Raw genomic sequence first — 16,837 nt, forward strand, 5'->3', positions numbered from 1 at the left:
TTGTCAAGTATGCCTTCCAATTGCATACAAGGTTGACTTTTAGGTTTTATCTTGTTACTAATGATACAGACTGTAGTGTTCCCTTAGCACTGTGTGAGAGCCCAAGAATAACAAAATGTTCAGGACAGGGGCTTGCTTTATAATCTATAAAATATCATGCCATGTGGATATTTTAGGTGAGGAGAAGTACTCTGAAGGAAGGGTCTCTGATAATTTTGTATTTTGAGGAAATCTGAGACAAGTGCACAGATACAAATCCAAACTCTTGGGGTGATCTCTTAACATTTTAGAGATCGAAGTCAATTCTAAATAGAAATCCATGGAAAGGCAGAGAGAGATAAATAGAAAAACAAAGAATAAGGTCTACATTGTGTGTATATCTAGGCTAGCGCATTGTTATTAAATCACAAGTACTTTGAACTTTGCTCCCTATCATATTTTTGATATGGTGATATGCATTACTATGTATTATGAAGTATACTGATAATTAAAGAGAGAAAATATCAGATGATAGGAGAGGGCACATACTTTGAGTTGCTTTTGGTCTTTTAACAATAAAGCTTCTAATGTTTTCCTTTTAGAAATTAGATGCAAAAGTCAATGCCTTGCTGCCCAGTGAAACCAGCCTTGTTAAAAAAAAAAAAAAGAAAAAAGAAAAGAGAAGCTGTTTCCAGGCAAAGAGCAGAGGACATGGGAATAACATCCTCTATTCAGCTCCATCCCCTCAAAAGCTCATTTGTAGAACCGGGTAAACACACACCTTCCGCATTCTATTTTTGAAATTACATTGAGGAATATACAGACTGTTATCTGTAAAAGAAGCACCTTTTGAAACTTTAGTTGATGTAAAATGTTCCAAGATTCATGAACAGAGTAATTATTTTAAAAGTATATAAAAGCAGGCATAATTTACACACATTACTCTAAGATTTGATAATTATCAGTAAATGACAACTCTTCTATATGAAGAGAGAACTGTCTCATATTAGTTTTGCACATACTTTATACCTTTTAAATGGTTCTGACATTCACTCTTGTGTATTCTTTTCTTTTACTTTAAAAGCCATAATGACTAATACTGATCTTCTGCCAGAATATAAGTTTAAAAATGAGCCCATTAAAAGGAAGAAATAGAATTCATATTTCTTAAGTAATCTGTGCCTAGAAAAAAATGTTCATTCATGCATTTAATGGCAACTCATAAGCTATTTTATTCCTTCTGATAATTTTCTTTTTTTCACTTATCAAAATGTATTGAGTGGCTGACATGTGAAAGATGATGGGGAGAACACAAAGAAAATAGAATGTTCTCCAGATTCTCAAAAAGCTGAAAGTCTAGGAGGGGAGGAAGAAAATGTACATTAATTATAATAAAATAAAGTGGTTTGCCTGTGAAATAAATACAAAGAAAGTTCTGTAAGACTTCAGAAGAGAAAGGCACACCCTTCCTCGGTAATCTCAGAAAGGCTTTGTGCGGGGAATGGCGTGTGAGTGAGGTCTTAAAAGATGGCAGAAGTTGGGGACATGGAGGGAAGTAATTTTAGGCATTGGCAACAATGAGCAGAGAGCACGTAGGAAGCTGTGGGATGCTTGTCCTATCCGAGTGGCATATAAGTGACAAGTCAGATGGGAAAAGTGAGCTAGTTTCAGAGTGTGCAGTGCTTTGAATGCAGGATAGTAGAATTTGGATTTTCTCTACAGACAATGGAAAAATCATTGAAGGATTCTGAAGAGGGGGGAGATCTATTCTGATTTTTCTTTTGATGTTATTGATCTAAATGATGGAGGAGAAAGAAGAGGGGTAGAGAGAGTACTGGAGTTGGAGGCTATTGGAAGATAACAGACCAAACAACATGAGGTTTGGCTAAGGGCCATGTAACTGAATAGAAAGAAAGCAATGAATGTGAGTAAGTTGATGAGGAAATAGCAGCAATATCAGTAATTATGATAGTGAGCACTTGCTGAGAATGTGGTAGGATGTAGGCTGTTTTTTTGGCACTTTTTTAAATTATCTCACTTAATCCTCACCTTTTGCAAAGGTGCTGCTGTTATTCCCCTGTTTTTTAAAAGAAGGGGAAACTGAGGCACAGAGAGGTGAAGTAATTTGCACAGTTCACAGAGTCTGTAAGAGAGAGGCAGGACTTAAAATTTTAAAAATCTCAACTCTGCAACGCCACTCTTAACCTATTCTATGGAATTGGAGCCAACTGGAATTGGAGAGCTGGTGGGAGCGGTTTTTTGTTTTTGTTTTTTTTAAATGAACAAGTGAAGGTTTATGTAATCCACATGAACTGGGAAGTATGAGGGAGCGGTTTTGAACCTGGGTTTCTGCAGGAGTGCTGCCATTCATGAAAACTAGGAAGTCTGGTGAAGAACAGGTTTAGTTCAAGGAGCGATGACGTGTCCCAGTTTTCACTCAAATTTGCATTCACATTTAAAGAATGGATTGACTTGTCAATGGTTATTATCCAGTATAGCTACAGGATGAGTGGGGGCTAATGTCTACAAGAACATAGAAAAATGCTTTGAATTAATGTCAAGTTATCTACTGTTAAGACTAATTGATTCTTTGACCAAAGCAATTTGTCCTGCTTGGAATGAAATCATTAATATTGAGGAGTATAGGGAGGGTGGGAGGGAGGGAGATGCAAGAGGGAAGAGATATGGGGACATATGTATATGTATAACTGATTCACTTTGTTATAAAGCAGAAACTAACACACCATTGTAAAGCAATTATACTCCAATAAAGATGTTTAAAAAAAAAATATTGAGGAGTATTTGAAAGTGCGCTTGAATTTTTTACTAGTGTTTTTGAATTTTACTGGCCAATTTTTATAGCCAGTACTTTGAGTTGACATAGAGGTTGAAACTAACAAATGCTTGTTTTCACACTGAAGTTCTAGATAGAATTCTGATTCATAAATTCATAATTGTTCTCTTCTTATTAAGTTTGATTGCTCCCTGAATCTTTGGTGCCTACCACAGTCCGTGGTATACACTACACGTCTAATAAATGCTCCTTGGTTTATAATAATAAAAGTGTTCAGTCTTCAACGTATTTAATTTATATCATGCTTGATACTTGAGATATTTAAAAATAGCCTCTTTGTCAATTTGAATTGTATAGTTCTGGAATCAGTGAATTGTTTCAGAGATTTTCCCTTCTGAAGCTGTTTGATTTTTAGGGCTCAGTATAAAGCAAATTTCTGATTATTTTTATTCTTCTTGAAGACAGGACAAGTTACAATGGCTATGGGGAAAATGAATGCTTTTTTTTTTTGAGGGAGGTGTGTGTTTTATATATTTCTGTAACCAAAGGCTATTGAAATGGAAACAAGCTTAATAAATAAGTAAAATATAATGTAAAATTTAGACCAGAGATACCAGAATGAATGGTAAGTTCCACAGCTGCAGAGTTTGCAGGTATTTGGTTGAATTCTGAAGTCAAATTATTTATTCAACTAAGACCAAGTCCTGCTAGGGGATGTCTAGTCTTAGGTTGCTGACTAGAATCACAATTAGAATAATATTTGCGCTCAGAGCATTTAAGAAACTGTTTATTTATTCCCCATCCTTCTTCCCTCCCCTCACTCCCCACTTCTGGGCACGCTCTGACCACCATGCTTTGAAGCTTATTTTCTATTGGTAATAGATGGATAATCTCCCCCTGGGAATCTTCTCAGCACTGGAAACTTGGACCTGAAACTAAAGCCCACAGAATGAGTTTAAAAATGTAAAGGAGGCACAATTCTTTGACTTATTTTGCATGGTAATATTATTTTTCTGCTTTGACCAAGGTTTATATTGCATCCAGAGCCTCCGTGTTTGTCCAGCTACATATAATCAGTAAAACAATGTCTTGGTTTAAATTGAAATTACCCAGTTTGTGCCCCGATCATGTCAAGTTTTGTGGATTAGACTTGGATGATTGAGATGGTCTGGTTCTGACACAATGTCAAGGTCTGGACAAGTTGTTTAGTCTCTAGTTCATTATTCGCCTCGTCTGTGTTAACTAGACAATTAGACCATCCTTTGTTTGCTTCATAGAGGGAAAATGATGTGAGTATTAATACAATTAAATACTTGGGTAAGAGGTAATGAACTGAGCTGACACTCCAACCTTGGGCATGCCAATATGTTCCAGAGTCCCTCTCCAGGGCAAACAGCGCCTCTGCCCATGTCCAGCTCCTGGGGGCACGCCTAGAAGCATGCACCCGGAGGGGTGGCTTTGAAGAGCCTCTCTTCCTCCTATCATTCCCCATTTCCTCCTCCAACCTATTGCTTTAAAAGTCACATTAGTCTCCAGCAAAGATGTTCCCACGTGTGACTTCCTCCTCCCTAGCTCTCCCTTGCTCTCTTCAGGGGACTCTGTTCCTCTCTGTCTTCCATCACTCACAGTTCAGTATATTTTGCCTTAAACATCTCTCATGAACACATATGTACGCATTTATTTTTCCATAAATCCTTTTGCTCTCTCCCTTTATTCCCTAAGCAAAATCTCAGAACACTTTTCTATTTCCCTTATGAGAAACAAAGTTCCAGTCTTGACTAAGGAGTATGAGTACAAATAATGATGCCCTTCACTAAGGAGAAAAAAAGCTGGAACTTTTAAAGTTAAATTCAACTTATTAAGAACGGTGACATCCGTCTCTAAAGCTCTCTAGACTGTTGGTTCTCTTCAGAAGTTCTGCAATTTCATGGTTTTTAGAAATGTAAACTCATTTATCTGTTATCACAAGCAGTTGAAATATACATAGAATGTTATAGTATTTAATTTTCCTGTTTTTAGTTACTAGCATGGCAAAAAATTGTGTGCTGTAAGTGTAATATGTTAAGTTCCTACAGGCAAAGAGAGTAAAGGAGAGGGAATAAATGACTGTGGGAGAAGATTTGGGGGTGGGGATGGAGATCAGAAAAGTCATTACAAAGAAAGGGATGCCTGAGCTGGACTTTGTATTTGAATAAAAATTTTCAATGGCCTAAGCCAAAAAAAGACATTCCAAGCATAAGGCAAGGCTCAGAGGTAGGGCACCACTTGATGCATGTTGAGGAACAGTAAACTGTTCCACGTCGTCAAAGCATAAATTGTTTGAGGATTCTGAGGCAAGGGTCAGATTCGAGAAAGAAAGGGAGGGAGGGCAGGAGGGAGGGAGGGAAAGAGAGAGAGACCACCACGTGTCTCGGTGGTTTTTGAGGAACTTTCTACTTAAACCCCTGTACTCAAAATGAAGACAGTTTAAACCATCTCCTTCTAAAAATGGAAAGATGCCAGGCTTTTGGAAATATTCTGCCCTCACCATCATGCTGTTATGGTGAGAATGGCACAGAACACTTGATGTGAGGAGGAAATGCAGCCTCAGCAACAAGATGAGAGAAACAATAAGACAATTTGGAAAGTGAAGCAACTTGCCTTTGGGGCTTCAACATATGGCCCCATGCTGCGTATATGGACAATAATGGCTTTATGTCCATGTCAGAAAGTGTGAGCCCCTCATCCCCTTGAGGCTGGGGAGGCAGGGAAGGAAGAAGAGGAGGTAAACAGATAGTTTTTGGGGAGGTGTTGAAATAGAGCTTGCCTCCTGGCAGGCAGGATGCAGGGACCAACAAAGCAGGGGCAGCCTTCCTGGGAAGAAGCATGGCCGCTGAGATATATTCCACAAAGGGTGAGGCAGGGGTCCAGGGCCATCTTAAGACTCAGTTAGCTCAACTTCATAACATCCAGAAAAATGTAGCTTTTAAGTGACAAAAAGTTATAGGGGTTTTGTTTTCTCTCTGTAGTATTGCTTTTTCAGGAATTAGACACCTGCTAGTATATAATATAAAGAATAATACACACATATCTCTACAGACATGCTAACGTCCATTAAATTAAGTAGTTTTACCAAAAGTGTAATTTGAAATATGCATTTTAATCATTTAATATACTGAAACAAACCAAGAGTGGTAAAAGTTGAAGTGTCATAGTTAAGTTTTCTGCCCAGGTGGGTTTTTCCATTTTTCTTGTACTCACATGAAATATGGGATGGCTTTAGCATTACCTCATTTTTTCTGACCAGGACCCATTTCCCTGGGCATCCATCTCCCAAATGCCACATAAACGACAGTCTCATTGGTTTCCTTCTCTTTCCTAAGTATTCATTGTTTACTAGAGACCAAAACTGTTGTTTTTTTAATTCCTTTCCAATCTTTTTTTTCTTGCCCAGAGCATTATTTTTTAATAATGTTCATTTTAGATTATTAGGCAACTTAAAAAAGGTTTCTGCATAAATGATTAAAAACAAAATTAGCTGAGTTTTGATTTCCTAGCCTTTTTCCACGAGAAAAAAAGAGAGGTACTTTTTGGTATTGCTTTTCCATCTAGGCCCCCATCTCTCACCAACAATGGCATGTCAGGATTCCATGCACAGGGCTAGCCAAAACTTCAAATGCATAAACACATGTTCACATTTGTTCTTCTAAAGGAAACCATCACTTTCCAAATATCTACCAACATATTTCCCTAAGGAAGAGTGCATCCTGTATTCTTAGTGTACGGAGTTATCGGAGTCCCTTGGGATCCTCCACAGGGATCCTAGGTATGTTTGTGGTGTGGTACCCCCTGCTAAAAACACAGCAAAGTTCTCCTCAACTGTCCCAAACACAGCACATTCTTATAACATAACAGAGCTCCAATGAATCATCATTTCCACATTTGTGAGTTGATTTTTCCTGATATCAATGGAGAAATTTGTATTATTGTCATTTGTCAAAAGGGAAAACTGAGGCAAGGAAGTTTATCAACTTTCTCATGACATAAAAAGCAACCAGGCCAAACTCAGTCCTGGGAACATTTATACATGCTGTAGTTCCACAGTTTAAAATGGGAAAATATATTTTACTTTCTATAAAGCATTACAAAAAAGCAACCCAAGAAGAATATTCTCTCAGAGGTAACTGTCTTGTGAATAAGAAATTGCAGAGGCAGGACAGACACCCAATTTAAAGAGCACGCAATCTCATCCCCTCCCTGTGGAGACTGGAACTTAGGAAATGTCACTTGTTTAAGCCACAGGGCAAACAAGTGACAAGCTAAGCCCAGATCCCAGGTTTCTTGATTGCCCGTCTGTTCATGCTCCTCCTACCGCACCGCTCTTAATTTTAAGATGCATTTCTATAATAGAGCAAACATTCATTAACCACAGCCCTCGGGCCCTATGCTGCACAGTTTGTCTTCCTTCCTCTTCCCATTTTTAGGTCTTGGGCTCTCCAAGGAAGGGACTGAAAGTCGTGAGACTTGGCCCTGGTACCTTTCACACCTCCCAGCTGATTTACCTGGAAAGCTGTGGAGAGCATCTTCATTCTCCAGAATGCCTCTCTGTTTGGTCGCCTGCAGCTCGCTTTTGGATTTCCAAACCAGCTTTACCATCCTGATCATCTCTGGCAAGTCCCAGGGCAGCGGCCCCTGCTGGCAAACCGGCCGGCTGCCCAGGGAGGAGGGCAGCACACCTTCTGGGGCCGTCCACCTTCTGCCCAGCTCTGCCGAGTGGAAATAGCGCTCGAGCACAGGCATTCTGCCCTGGTCTCCAGAAGACGAGGTCGCGCTGCTGCTGCGGCTGCTACCAGAGGGGAAATTCTTCCCAGGCTGGGGAAGGCGAACCCCCGGGAAATCCTCTCCAGCTTCGGAAAGGCAAGCCTCCTCCAGCCTGGCAAAGCCCTGCCCCTCCAGCCCCTCCACAAACACTGACGATGACAGCGACTCACTTCCCAAGGTTTCTCACTGGTGAGAACGGTTCCTGTCCTCCTGCCTTAGAGAGAGAAAGCATTTTTTTCCCTCTTCTCTCTCAGGCACTGACTTTGCAGCACTTAATTAATCCCAGGCTACAGCTGGAACGACAGCAGGGGGGAGAAAGGCCATTGAGGCTTTAGCCTTCGCTTTTTCTCTCTTCTGATTTATTTGATCTCTTTTGCTGCTTGTCAAAGTTTGTCAAGTGGCTTGTTTAGCCCTCAAGGACTTCAGGCAAAGATGAGGGGCGGCGCCCCTTTGCCAGCCTCCCAGGGGGTCCTCCAGAGGCCAGTTACCTGAAGGTGTCAGGTAAGGAGTCACCCCTGCGGTGCAGGAAACCTAGCCGCTTCCCCGGCTCCAGCCCTGCAAGCATCAAGGAGAAGACAGGCGAAGCTGAGCATCGCAGCTGCTTCTCTCCGGAAGGTCTGGCTGGGGGCCACCTTGCCCTCTCACCACAGTGTGCGCTGGACTGGGGCTCTTCAGAAGGCGCTTGGGTTGGTCCTGGGCACCACGGTTCACACACTCCCCTCCTCCACACCCCTCCCCCTTCGCTGTCACTTGCTTTTCAGCAAACTTAACTGGGTTTTGGCCTATTAGTCAAATCCCTTTGTAACCTCAGCTGCCCTTCAGCTGGAAGGGAAATAACATTGAATCACATTCCAAAGCTAACTGTGAAAGAAGTGAATTGGGGAAGCATCAAGATCCTCATGCAAGCGTGCGGGTGCGGTTGCAAAGTCTGGACAAATAGCTGGGGATGGTTAAAAACTCATTTCAAAGGAATAGTCATTTCCTTTAATAATCATTTTAAAGGAGATTTGTTGGGGGCATAAGTGACAGTGAAAAGAAAGTGTTGAAGGTTCACTTTCCAGAGGCAGAGCGCTGTGGACATAGTATTTGGGCCACAAACTGCTCGCCCCACCTGACAGTGGTTCAGTTGAGGATGATCACGGGCCATGTGTCTTGGATCCTGAGGCTCAGAGCTGGAGGCACTTACCCTGCTAGTCAGAACCCGTGCAACAGAAGGGGATGGCCCCTGGAGCTAGTGTGAAAAGCCCTGGACGCAAACAAAAGTGGGATGGTATTATATTTGGTACTTTTGCCAGCAAATTGGGTTTGTAGGAACAATTTGAACTTGTGCATTCACGTGAATAGCTCCTATTTTCTTGGGGAGGCCATTGTAACAATCCCATCTTTCTCTCCTTTTCATGTCTCCGTATTGCAAAGTGCATTATTTTGCTTGGCATTTTATTTTGCTGATGTACAGTCTGTTGCTTCTGCTCTACGTTCCTTTTGGGGCTGTTTTATCACACAATCATCTGATGTTTCTTTAGGGGAGAGCAGAGGGGACTTGGAGGAGAGGAGAAAGACCATTGTAGGGTGTGTATTATTTTCATCGCCCTTACCTCATACTTTAAAAGTTGAAACTAGCAAAGGCTACTGTAATTTTGTTGCTGTTGTTATTATTATTCCTCTAAACCCATGGTTAAGGAGTTTAGTTTTCCACACTGAATTAAGTGGCTTTTCTTTGTTCTGGATGGAAAAGTACACTGGCAAACCTACTGTCTTTCCTAATAGGCGAAGAAGGGTCAACATCCTTTAAGGATAAAAAACAACAATAAAAGACATTTAAGACACTGCTTCTTGTGAGTTTCATGATTAAAATATTGATCAGACACCTCTTCCTATTAACAACCAGATATTCATACAACCCAATTAGGGAATAATCAATGATCCACTTATGAGAAAGATGTGCCTTTTAAAAGTTCCCTCTTTGATAAGGGATGAAGGGATTTAAGCCTCAGTCTGACAGTTTCACCACTTTTGACAGCCCTCCCAGTTCTTATCTTACCCTTCCATCAGACTGGGGGCATTCAGGCTCTCTAGAATTGAGACAATTTTATTTAATAAGCACATGTAGGCTGTTGTACTCTATTAGCATATTTCCTGAATAATGTCTTATACTCACTCCTCAGTCACAAACTTCCTTGACATAACAACCGAAGAGTTTCCTAAGTGTTTGACTATTTTTATTTTGTTCAGTTATTTTGCAATAGTACTTTGCATCAGGATATCCTGACCCTCAGAACAAAGGGGTTAAGAACAAAGAAAACAAATATATGGTATAATATGTCACATACGCTAATGTATTAAGAATATAACTCTTCATTGCACATTTCTTCAAGAATGACTTTTTAAAAAAATCCAAGGATATGAGTTTCCACTGTATTTTCTATATTGTTTTACATATTTCCTCGTAAAAATATCTTAGAGAAGTTGCAAAATGTTGAATCATTGAACATGAATACTTCCTAGTGGAAATGAATTAGGGCCAAGGAAATACCATCTTAAATTTTCATTCTCAAAGAGGAATCTCCTTCATTTGGATATCTGAAAATTAAAAATGTTGCACAATTAAAACCAAAAATTCTCCCCAACATGGGATTATCTTCACTCCAGGGTAGAAGTGCAGAAATACCACAAGGAAGGTCATTCTCATGGTATTTCTGGCTCACATAGAAACAGGAAGTACAGGAAATCTTGCGAGAAAGCTTGGCTCAGGAGAATTTTGGCTCAACTGCAGGTTCAAGAGAGTGGGATAAACTGATGAGATGCTAGCACTTGTTGGACTAATATTACTATCCCTCACAAATTCTCTAAAAGGTGGCTTTGTTCCATTCTGTAGGCTGGCATCTCTTTTGTCTTAAAGATAGTTACTTTAGAAGAGCATGTCTGTAAACCTATGATTTTTCCCTTACTCAGTGAACATCATTCACCTATTATTATACTAGGGATGGGGAGAAGGGGCTGATGGGGAAGTTCTGTGCCCAGAGGACTCCTGGAGCAAAGAGGTCTATGTGACTCTGTGACTTGTAAGATTCTTATAAGCCTTAATATTTGTAACTAATGTGCTACAAATAGGAAATTTAAAAGGGACTTTCAAAATAATCGCATTTTTTTTCAGGCATTGTGAGTCAACCTAACATCCCAGTAAGAGGGAAATAGCGTAGTTCTCTTCTTGTGTGAAGGAAATGTAATGAGAACTAACAAAGTCAAAACCACTTGTTCCAATGGATACCTAATTCTATCAAAAATACTTTGCTCTGTGTAAAATAGATAGCTAGTGGGAAGCAGCCGCATAGCACAGGGAGATCAGCTCGGTGCTTTGTGACCGCCTCGGGGGGTGGGATGGGGAGGGTGGGAGGGAGGGAGATGCGGGAGGGAGGAGATATGGGAACGTATGTATATGTGTAGCTGATTCACTTTGTTATAAAGCAGAAACTAACACACCATTGTGAAGCAATTATACTTCAATAAAGATGGAAAAAAAAATACTTTGCTCTGCGTTTGCAGCTATAAAGGAAAGAATTGATAACCACAATGCTAAAGTAAATGACCAAGAAAAAAGATTTGAAGAGATAATGTTTTAAAACCTGGATTATCTTGAAGAATTTCTAGTGTTCTGGGGGCTATGTAAAAATCTTGTGGACTTATGGCTAGGCAGATAAGCCCTTATTATATATGATTTTAAAAAGAAAATATTAACAATATTAAATATTTCTAATCATTTTAGAGAATGTACATTTTTAAAAAATGGAAACTTAGAAATACACATTCATTTCAATTTTAGATTATTTTGAATCTAGCAATAGATTTTCAAAAACATCATTTTAATTAATGAAAGTATTCTCACTCACATATTTTGCAAGTATTTTAAATACTTATTAACCCCCATCCTGCTTCTATATTTAAAGAAAAATTTCAAACTATTGTGGGAGTTTATTCATTTTGTCCTGGCCTTTTCTCTCCATCAGTTCAAATACAGATGTGTAAACACACACACACACACACACACACACACACACACACACACAACCACCCGGGGTTTCACAAATGCAATTCAAATGAAATTCAAAATGAGCAAGGGAGGAAAAACCGGTCTTTCAACTTTGTTTAATGTAGTCTAAGCAGAAGAAGCTCAAACAATTTACAGTGTCCTCCAGGAGAAATAGAAATGTAATAACTGTGGCCTTAACTAATCTCAAGGAATCATGCCAGCAAGCATGGAAAAGGACTTGGTCTACAGACCGACCATAGAAGGCAGCACATATTTCCCTTGTCACGTGGAAAGGGAGGAGAGTGGTGAGGCAAATGAGGAAAGGCGAGGTGGGGGGAAGTAGAAGGGGGCTGAGCTGACAGATTCATAGTTTGATTTCACAACAGGTTTCTAAACTACAACCAATTATTCCCTTATTCACTCTGCAAATATGTATTAACAGCTAGAGCAACAGCAGAGGAGAGAACCTCTTGTACCAGCCCTTGGGTCCTTTCTCAGGCACTGGGACCTGTCTGGCCTCCCTCACCTCGATTCTGATTTTCACTGTGGGTTAGGTCTTCTATTACTTTTCTTTGGACATTTAAAGAGAGAAATCAGGGTTGAGCTGGCATCAGATCCTCTATCCTGGCTCTCAGATATCTAATGCTAAGCTTACTGTCTCTGACAGTAACCCACAACAAATGAGTCCAATAACACAGGGGTTGAGAACAAAATGGCTGGAAGACTTGATTTTCTCCATCTGGCTCCTCCTCCCTGCTGTTCTTTTCTATGACTAAAACCTGATGCTTTGCTGTGGGATGATGGCATCCTCTGGCTGAAACCTTCCTGGGATTTCAGAAATATTTCTGATTGTCAAAGATTTTAAGTGGTGGTAGAGTACATTTTTCATAATTTCATGTTTGAGGGCATGTCACCTTCTTAAAAAATAGCTACAATGATGAAATCTCCAAGAAGTCCTTCAAGACTACTTATCTTAGGGTTATAAAAACTGTATTTCAGTCTCAGTTCACCACTGACCTTTGCCTCAAACTTAGAGATTTATTTATAAATGGGTATGATAGTAATAACCACCTCATCCATCACATGGGGATCTTCTAAGAGTAAAATAAGATTAAAATGTGAGTGATTTGTAAGCAATAGCGTGCTGTAAAATTTTTGAGTGGTTGTTTTTAAGCTAAGAAATCATATTGACATTTATCTAAACTCAAATTTTGGCTCTACTTTCCTGGGATCTATAAGAAAACTGACAAGTCAAACCCCCCATCCTTGAGTTAGGTCCCGCTTTGGAAATTCGTGTTCCCCATGAGGATGCAGGAGTAGAGGAAATCAGAGATAGGGGTATTGGAGAGAGTATTGGAGAGTGGCCCCATGGGAGAGATAGTGAGGGATTTAATGGTACAAAGGTGAGGAAAGGTGGGCAAAGTGATTGACGCGTGAATGAGAGTAGATAGATAAAGGACCAAGTATGTGTTAAAAGAAGGGTCTCAGTAGGATAAATATTCACTGTAACTGCATTTTGGAGGTGTGATAACGGTCATGAATCATGTCTAGGGTGTAAGCCTGCAACCCTGCTTTATCATGGGTTATTTAGTGTTCCGTATCGATTCCCTTGATTAGGAATTTCAATTTCAGACCACAGTGACTAATGGGTAGGTTTGATGTTCATGAGCTGTACAGCTTTGTGTTGTGTGCTGTGGTGGTGAACATGTGTCTTAGGCCTCCCCTGGCCTCATTTCTCTAAACAAGTTATGTGGGCCTCCAATTTTTTGCTTGGGGTCTATATTCCTCAAACATTTTAATAATTTTGACAGCTCCTAGCTCATCTCTGTTTAATTGACAAGTGTTTTTCAAGGTAGTATAGTATGTAAAACCAAATACAATGTTTCAAAAGTGGCTTAAAAACAGTCTGACATATGCTTTACTTTTAAAAAAAAATTTTTTTATTGGAGTACAGTTGCTTTTACAATATTGTGTTAGTTTCTGCTGTACCAGCAAAGTGAATCAGCTACATGTATACATATATCCCCCTCTTTTTGGAGTTCCTTCCCATTTAGGTCACCACAGAGCATTGAGTAGAGTTCCCTGAGCTATACAGTAGGTTCTCATTAGTTATGTATTTTGTACATAGTATCAGTAGTGTATATATGTCAATCCCAGTCTCCCAATTCATCCCCCCCCTTCCCCCTTTTTTCTCTATGTCTGTGTCTCTATTTCTGCTTTGTAAATAAGATTGTCTATACCAATTTTTTTGCAAGTGAGATACATGGATTCTGGAAGCTCTCAAGAATTAGCCCAGGCTGGGCTTCCCTGGTGGCGCAGTGGTTGAGAGTCTGCCTGCCAATGCAGGGGACACGGGTTCGAGCCCTGGTCTGGGAGGATCCCACATGCCACAGAGCGACTGGGCCCGTGAGCCACAATTGCTGAGCCTGCACGTCTGGAGCCTGTGCTCTGCAACAAGAGAGGCCGCGATAGTGAGAGGCCCGCGCACTGCGATGAAGAGTGGCCCCCGCTCGCCGCAACTAGAGAAAGCCCTCGCACAGAAACGAAGACCCAACACAGTAAGCAAGCAAGCAAGCAAGCAAGAAAGAAAGAATTAGCCCAGGCTGAGAAGACCTCAAGGAGGCAGGAGGGGAGATTGTCCAGACATCTTCAAAGACCTGCTGGGAAATGCCCGAGTGAGGTTTTTTCCCTCTTAATATAATCAAAATAAACTAATAAGATAGAAAAATATTATTAGTATAAACAACATAAAAGGAAAGTGAGAAATGGTAAGGAATAAAACCTTCTAACAGTACCAATTTTCCCCCCTTGGCATTCATTTATGCTTATGTTTACGGAGTTCAAAGTCAATTTGGAAGAAGGAAGTTTCAACTACATGTGTATGAAGTATAATTCTACTGCCTCTTCAAATTATTATTTATTTTTCCCTCTTTCTTTCACTTATTACCTCCTGGTGATTATGAATTACATAAAACATCTATGCCAAAAGGTGTCTCTCAGATGCTGTTTTGAGCAATGCTTTTCAGATGTTAGTGTGCAAACAAATCACCCAGAGATCCTATTAAAATGCAGATTCTGCTTGGGCAGGTCTGGGTGGGGACCTGAGACCCTGCATTTCCATGAAGTTCTCTGGGGATGACAAGGCTGCTAGTCTGCGGTCCACACTCTGAGTAGCAAGGCTAGAGGATTACTATGTGGCAGGTATTTTCTGCCTCTTCCATGTTAATTATTTATGAAAGAAAATGCAGCAAAAGTGCCTATCTTTACAGGAACATATGTTAAGACTTTTTTTTTTTAACATCTTTATTGGAGTATAATTGCTTTACAATGGTGTGTTAGTTTTTGCTTTATAACAAAGTTAATCAGCTATACATATACATATATCCCCATATCTCCTCCCTCTTGTGTCTCCCTCCCACCTTCCTTATCCCACCCCTCTAGGTGGTCACAGATGTGTTAAGACTTTTGAAAACAATCAATAGTGGCTCAGGATAAGTACTCTCAACTGGAAATAAGCAACCAGAACTGCAATATAAGAGCAAAGGCTATGTCCAGGGACATCCATGATACTGAACCACTCCTTGGCTTTTGAATTTTGTTTCATTAATTTCTTTCCCTTAGAAATTAACTTTAAAGATAAGGTTGAATATCCAGTATTGGCCACTGTGATGAAGAATATATATACAATGGAGTCAACTTCAAAACCAAATGGCTATTTTTGAAAGTCTTTCCTCACCAAATGTCAAACAAAATTTACTTAGGCCAATTTTGCCAACCTTCTGTCTTTCCAGCATTTTGTTGGGCTACTATTGCTATTTTCAGAATGATTGAAATACAGGCAAGGCTCTGAGTCTTTGATCTTCATCATCAGGGATATTCTCACCAAGACCTACTCCTTCATTTGATTTATTAAAGTCTATGTAAAGTGGTCTTTGGATGAAGCCTGGTAATCTTTCCCACTGTAATATTCCATGCATGAAAGAATGGTGACCAGATGATTCCACAAAGCAAAGATGGAAGAAAAGAAAGTAGGCATCCATGGCTCTATAACCAGCGAGTGGCCCATGGTGCTGCTGACTCAGAGAGACGTACCGTAATTTCACAGCCTCAGCGAAATACAAAACAAAACACAAAAGATAAATAAACTCTGCAATGAGCTGCACTCTTTACCATGTATCACCTGGAGTTCATGCAGCTCCAGGCATAGTATTCGTGGGAAAGTGATGCCAGAAGCAAAAGGCATGTGAAATCAACTGGAAGACAAGAGTAAATCAAGAGCACAAGGCTAGAACACTACCAGATTTATATGATTAAAAATTTGTACAGTTAACTGAATAAGAACGTTTAGAATAAATGGAAGCATCTGCTGGTAATTGGAAACACAGTTTGCTGTATTTTTTTTCCGTTGTTTTCCCTGGTTCTTTCTAAGGCTAAGTGCTTTGCTACAGTGATGAACACCTATTTTCCTGTTATCTACAGGAGTAACTAAAAAAAAAGAAAGGGAAAGCTGGAAGATAATGGATTAAAAACGAATATATATCATGGTTATTTTTAAGGTAATTTTAGAACCTGTTTTCCTCTGTGATGGCAGAAGAATCAAGGGTGAAAAGTAAAGGTGAAGCTTTTTAATGTATAATGTATAGACAATATATGACACACTCTCTGTGTAGTATGGTACAGGGGATCCAACTGCACCCACCCCCCCTTTTTTTTTTTAACCCCCCCCTCTTTTTTGATATGTAGTGTTGCTAGAAGAATAACAGCAGTATCATCAACAAAAGAAAGCCTAGCACACTGGAGTAATCGACAACATTGATGCACATATGAGATCTTAACTGTCTAAAGATTTTCTAAGAGTTTCATTGTGGTAACTTTCTTTTCCATCCCACATTTAAATTCTAAGATTTGCTCCTTCTATTCCGTAAAATATCTACAATGATTGTAAATCTTTCTAAGATGTCGTTACCATGGGTCTCACTCTATTTTCTTATCTGGACCTCTGGGCCCTCCTACTCTCTGTCTTCCATGACCTTCTCCCTGAATCCATTCTGCAGTCTGATCATGAGACTTCTTGCATTCTTTGTCCTCTTATACATCTTTGTTTTTGACATTCATGTTCTGTTGCCTGTTTAGTGCAAGGTAAAAATACCTACCTTTGACTTGCATGTGTTCACATACCTTGTGGCTCTTAGGTTTGTGTGTCTGGATTAGAGTATACGGGGTCAACTCCAGAACCA

General features: G+C 39.9%; 1 protein-coding gene across 3 annotated transcripts in view; it reads right to left on the bottom strand.

Annotated features, from left to right (window-relative positions):
* Positions 1–16,837, bottom strand: part of PDE7B (phosphodiesterase 7B) — a 346,643-nt gene that overhangs the window by 140,695 nt on the left and 189,111 nt on the right. Inside the window, exon 1 of one of the 3 annotated variants that reach the window (XM_036872059.1) lies at positions 7,315–7,738. The exons of the other annotated variants lie outside the window; for them this stretch is intronic. Coding sequence (XP_036727954.1) covers positions 7,315–7,552 — 238 coding nt within the window. The 5' untranslated portion in view covers positions 7,553–7,738. Of the gene's footprint in view, positions 1–7,314; positions 7,739–16,837 lie in introns of those variants that run through there. 3 annotated transcript variants of the gene reach the window in all.

Source organism: Balaenoptera musculus, chromosome 12 (genome assembly GCF_009873245.2).
Source record: "Balaenoptera musculus isolate JJ_BM4_2016_0621 chromosome 12, mBalMus1.pri.v3, whole genome shotgun sequence".
Taxonomy (NCBI): Eukaryota; Metazoa; Chordata; class Mammalia; order Artiodactyla; family Balaenopteridae; genus Balaenoptera; species Balaenoptera musculus.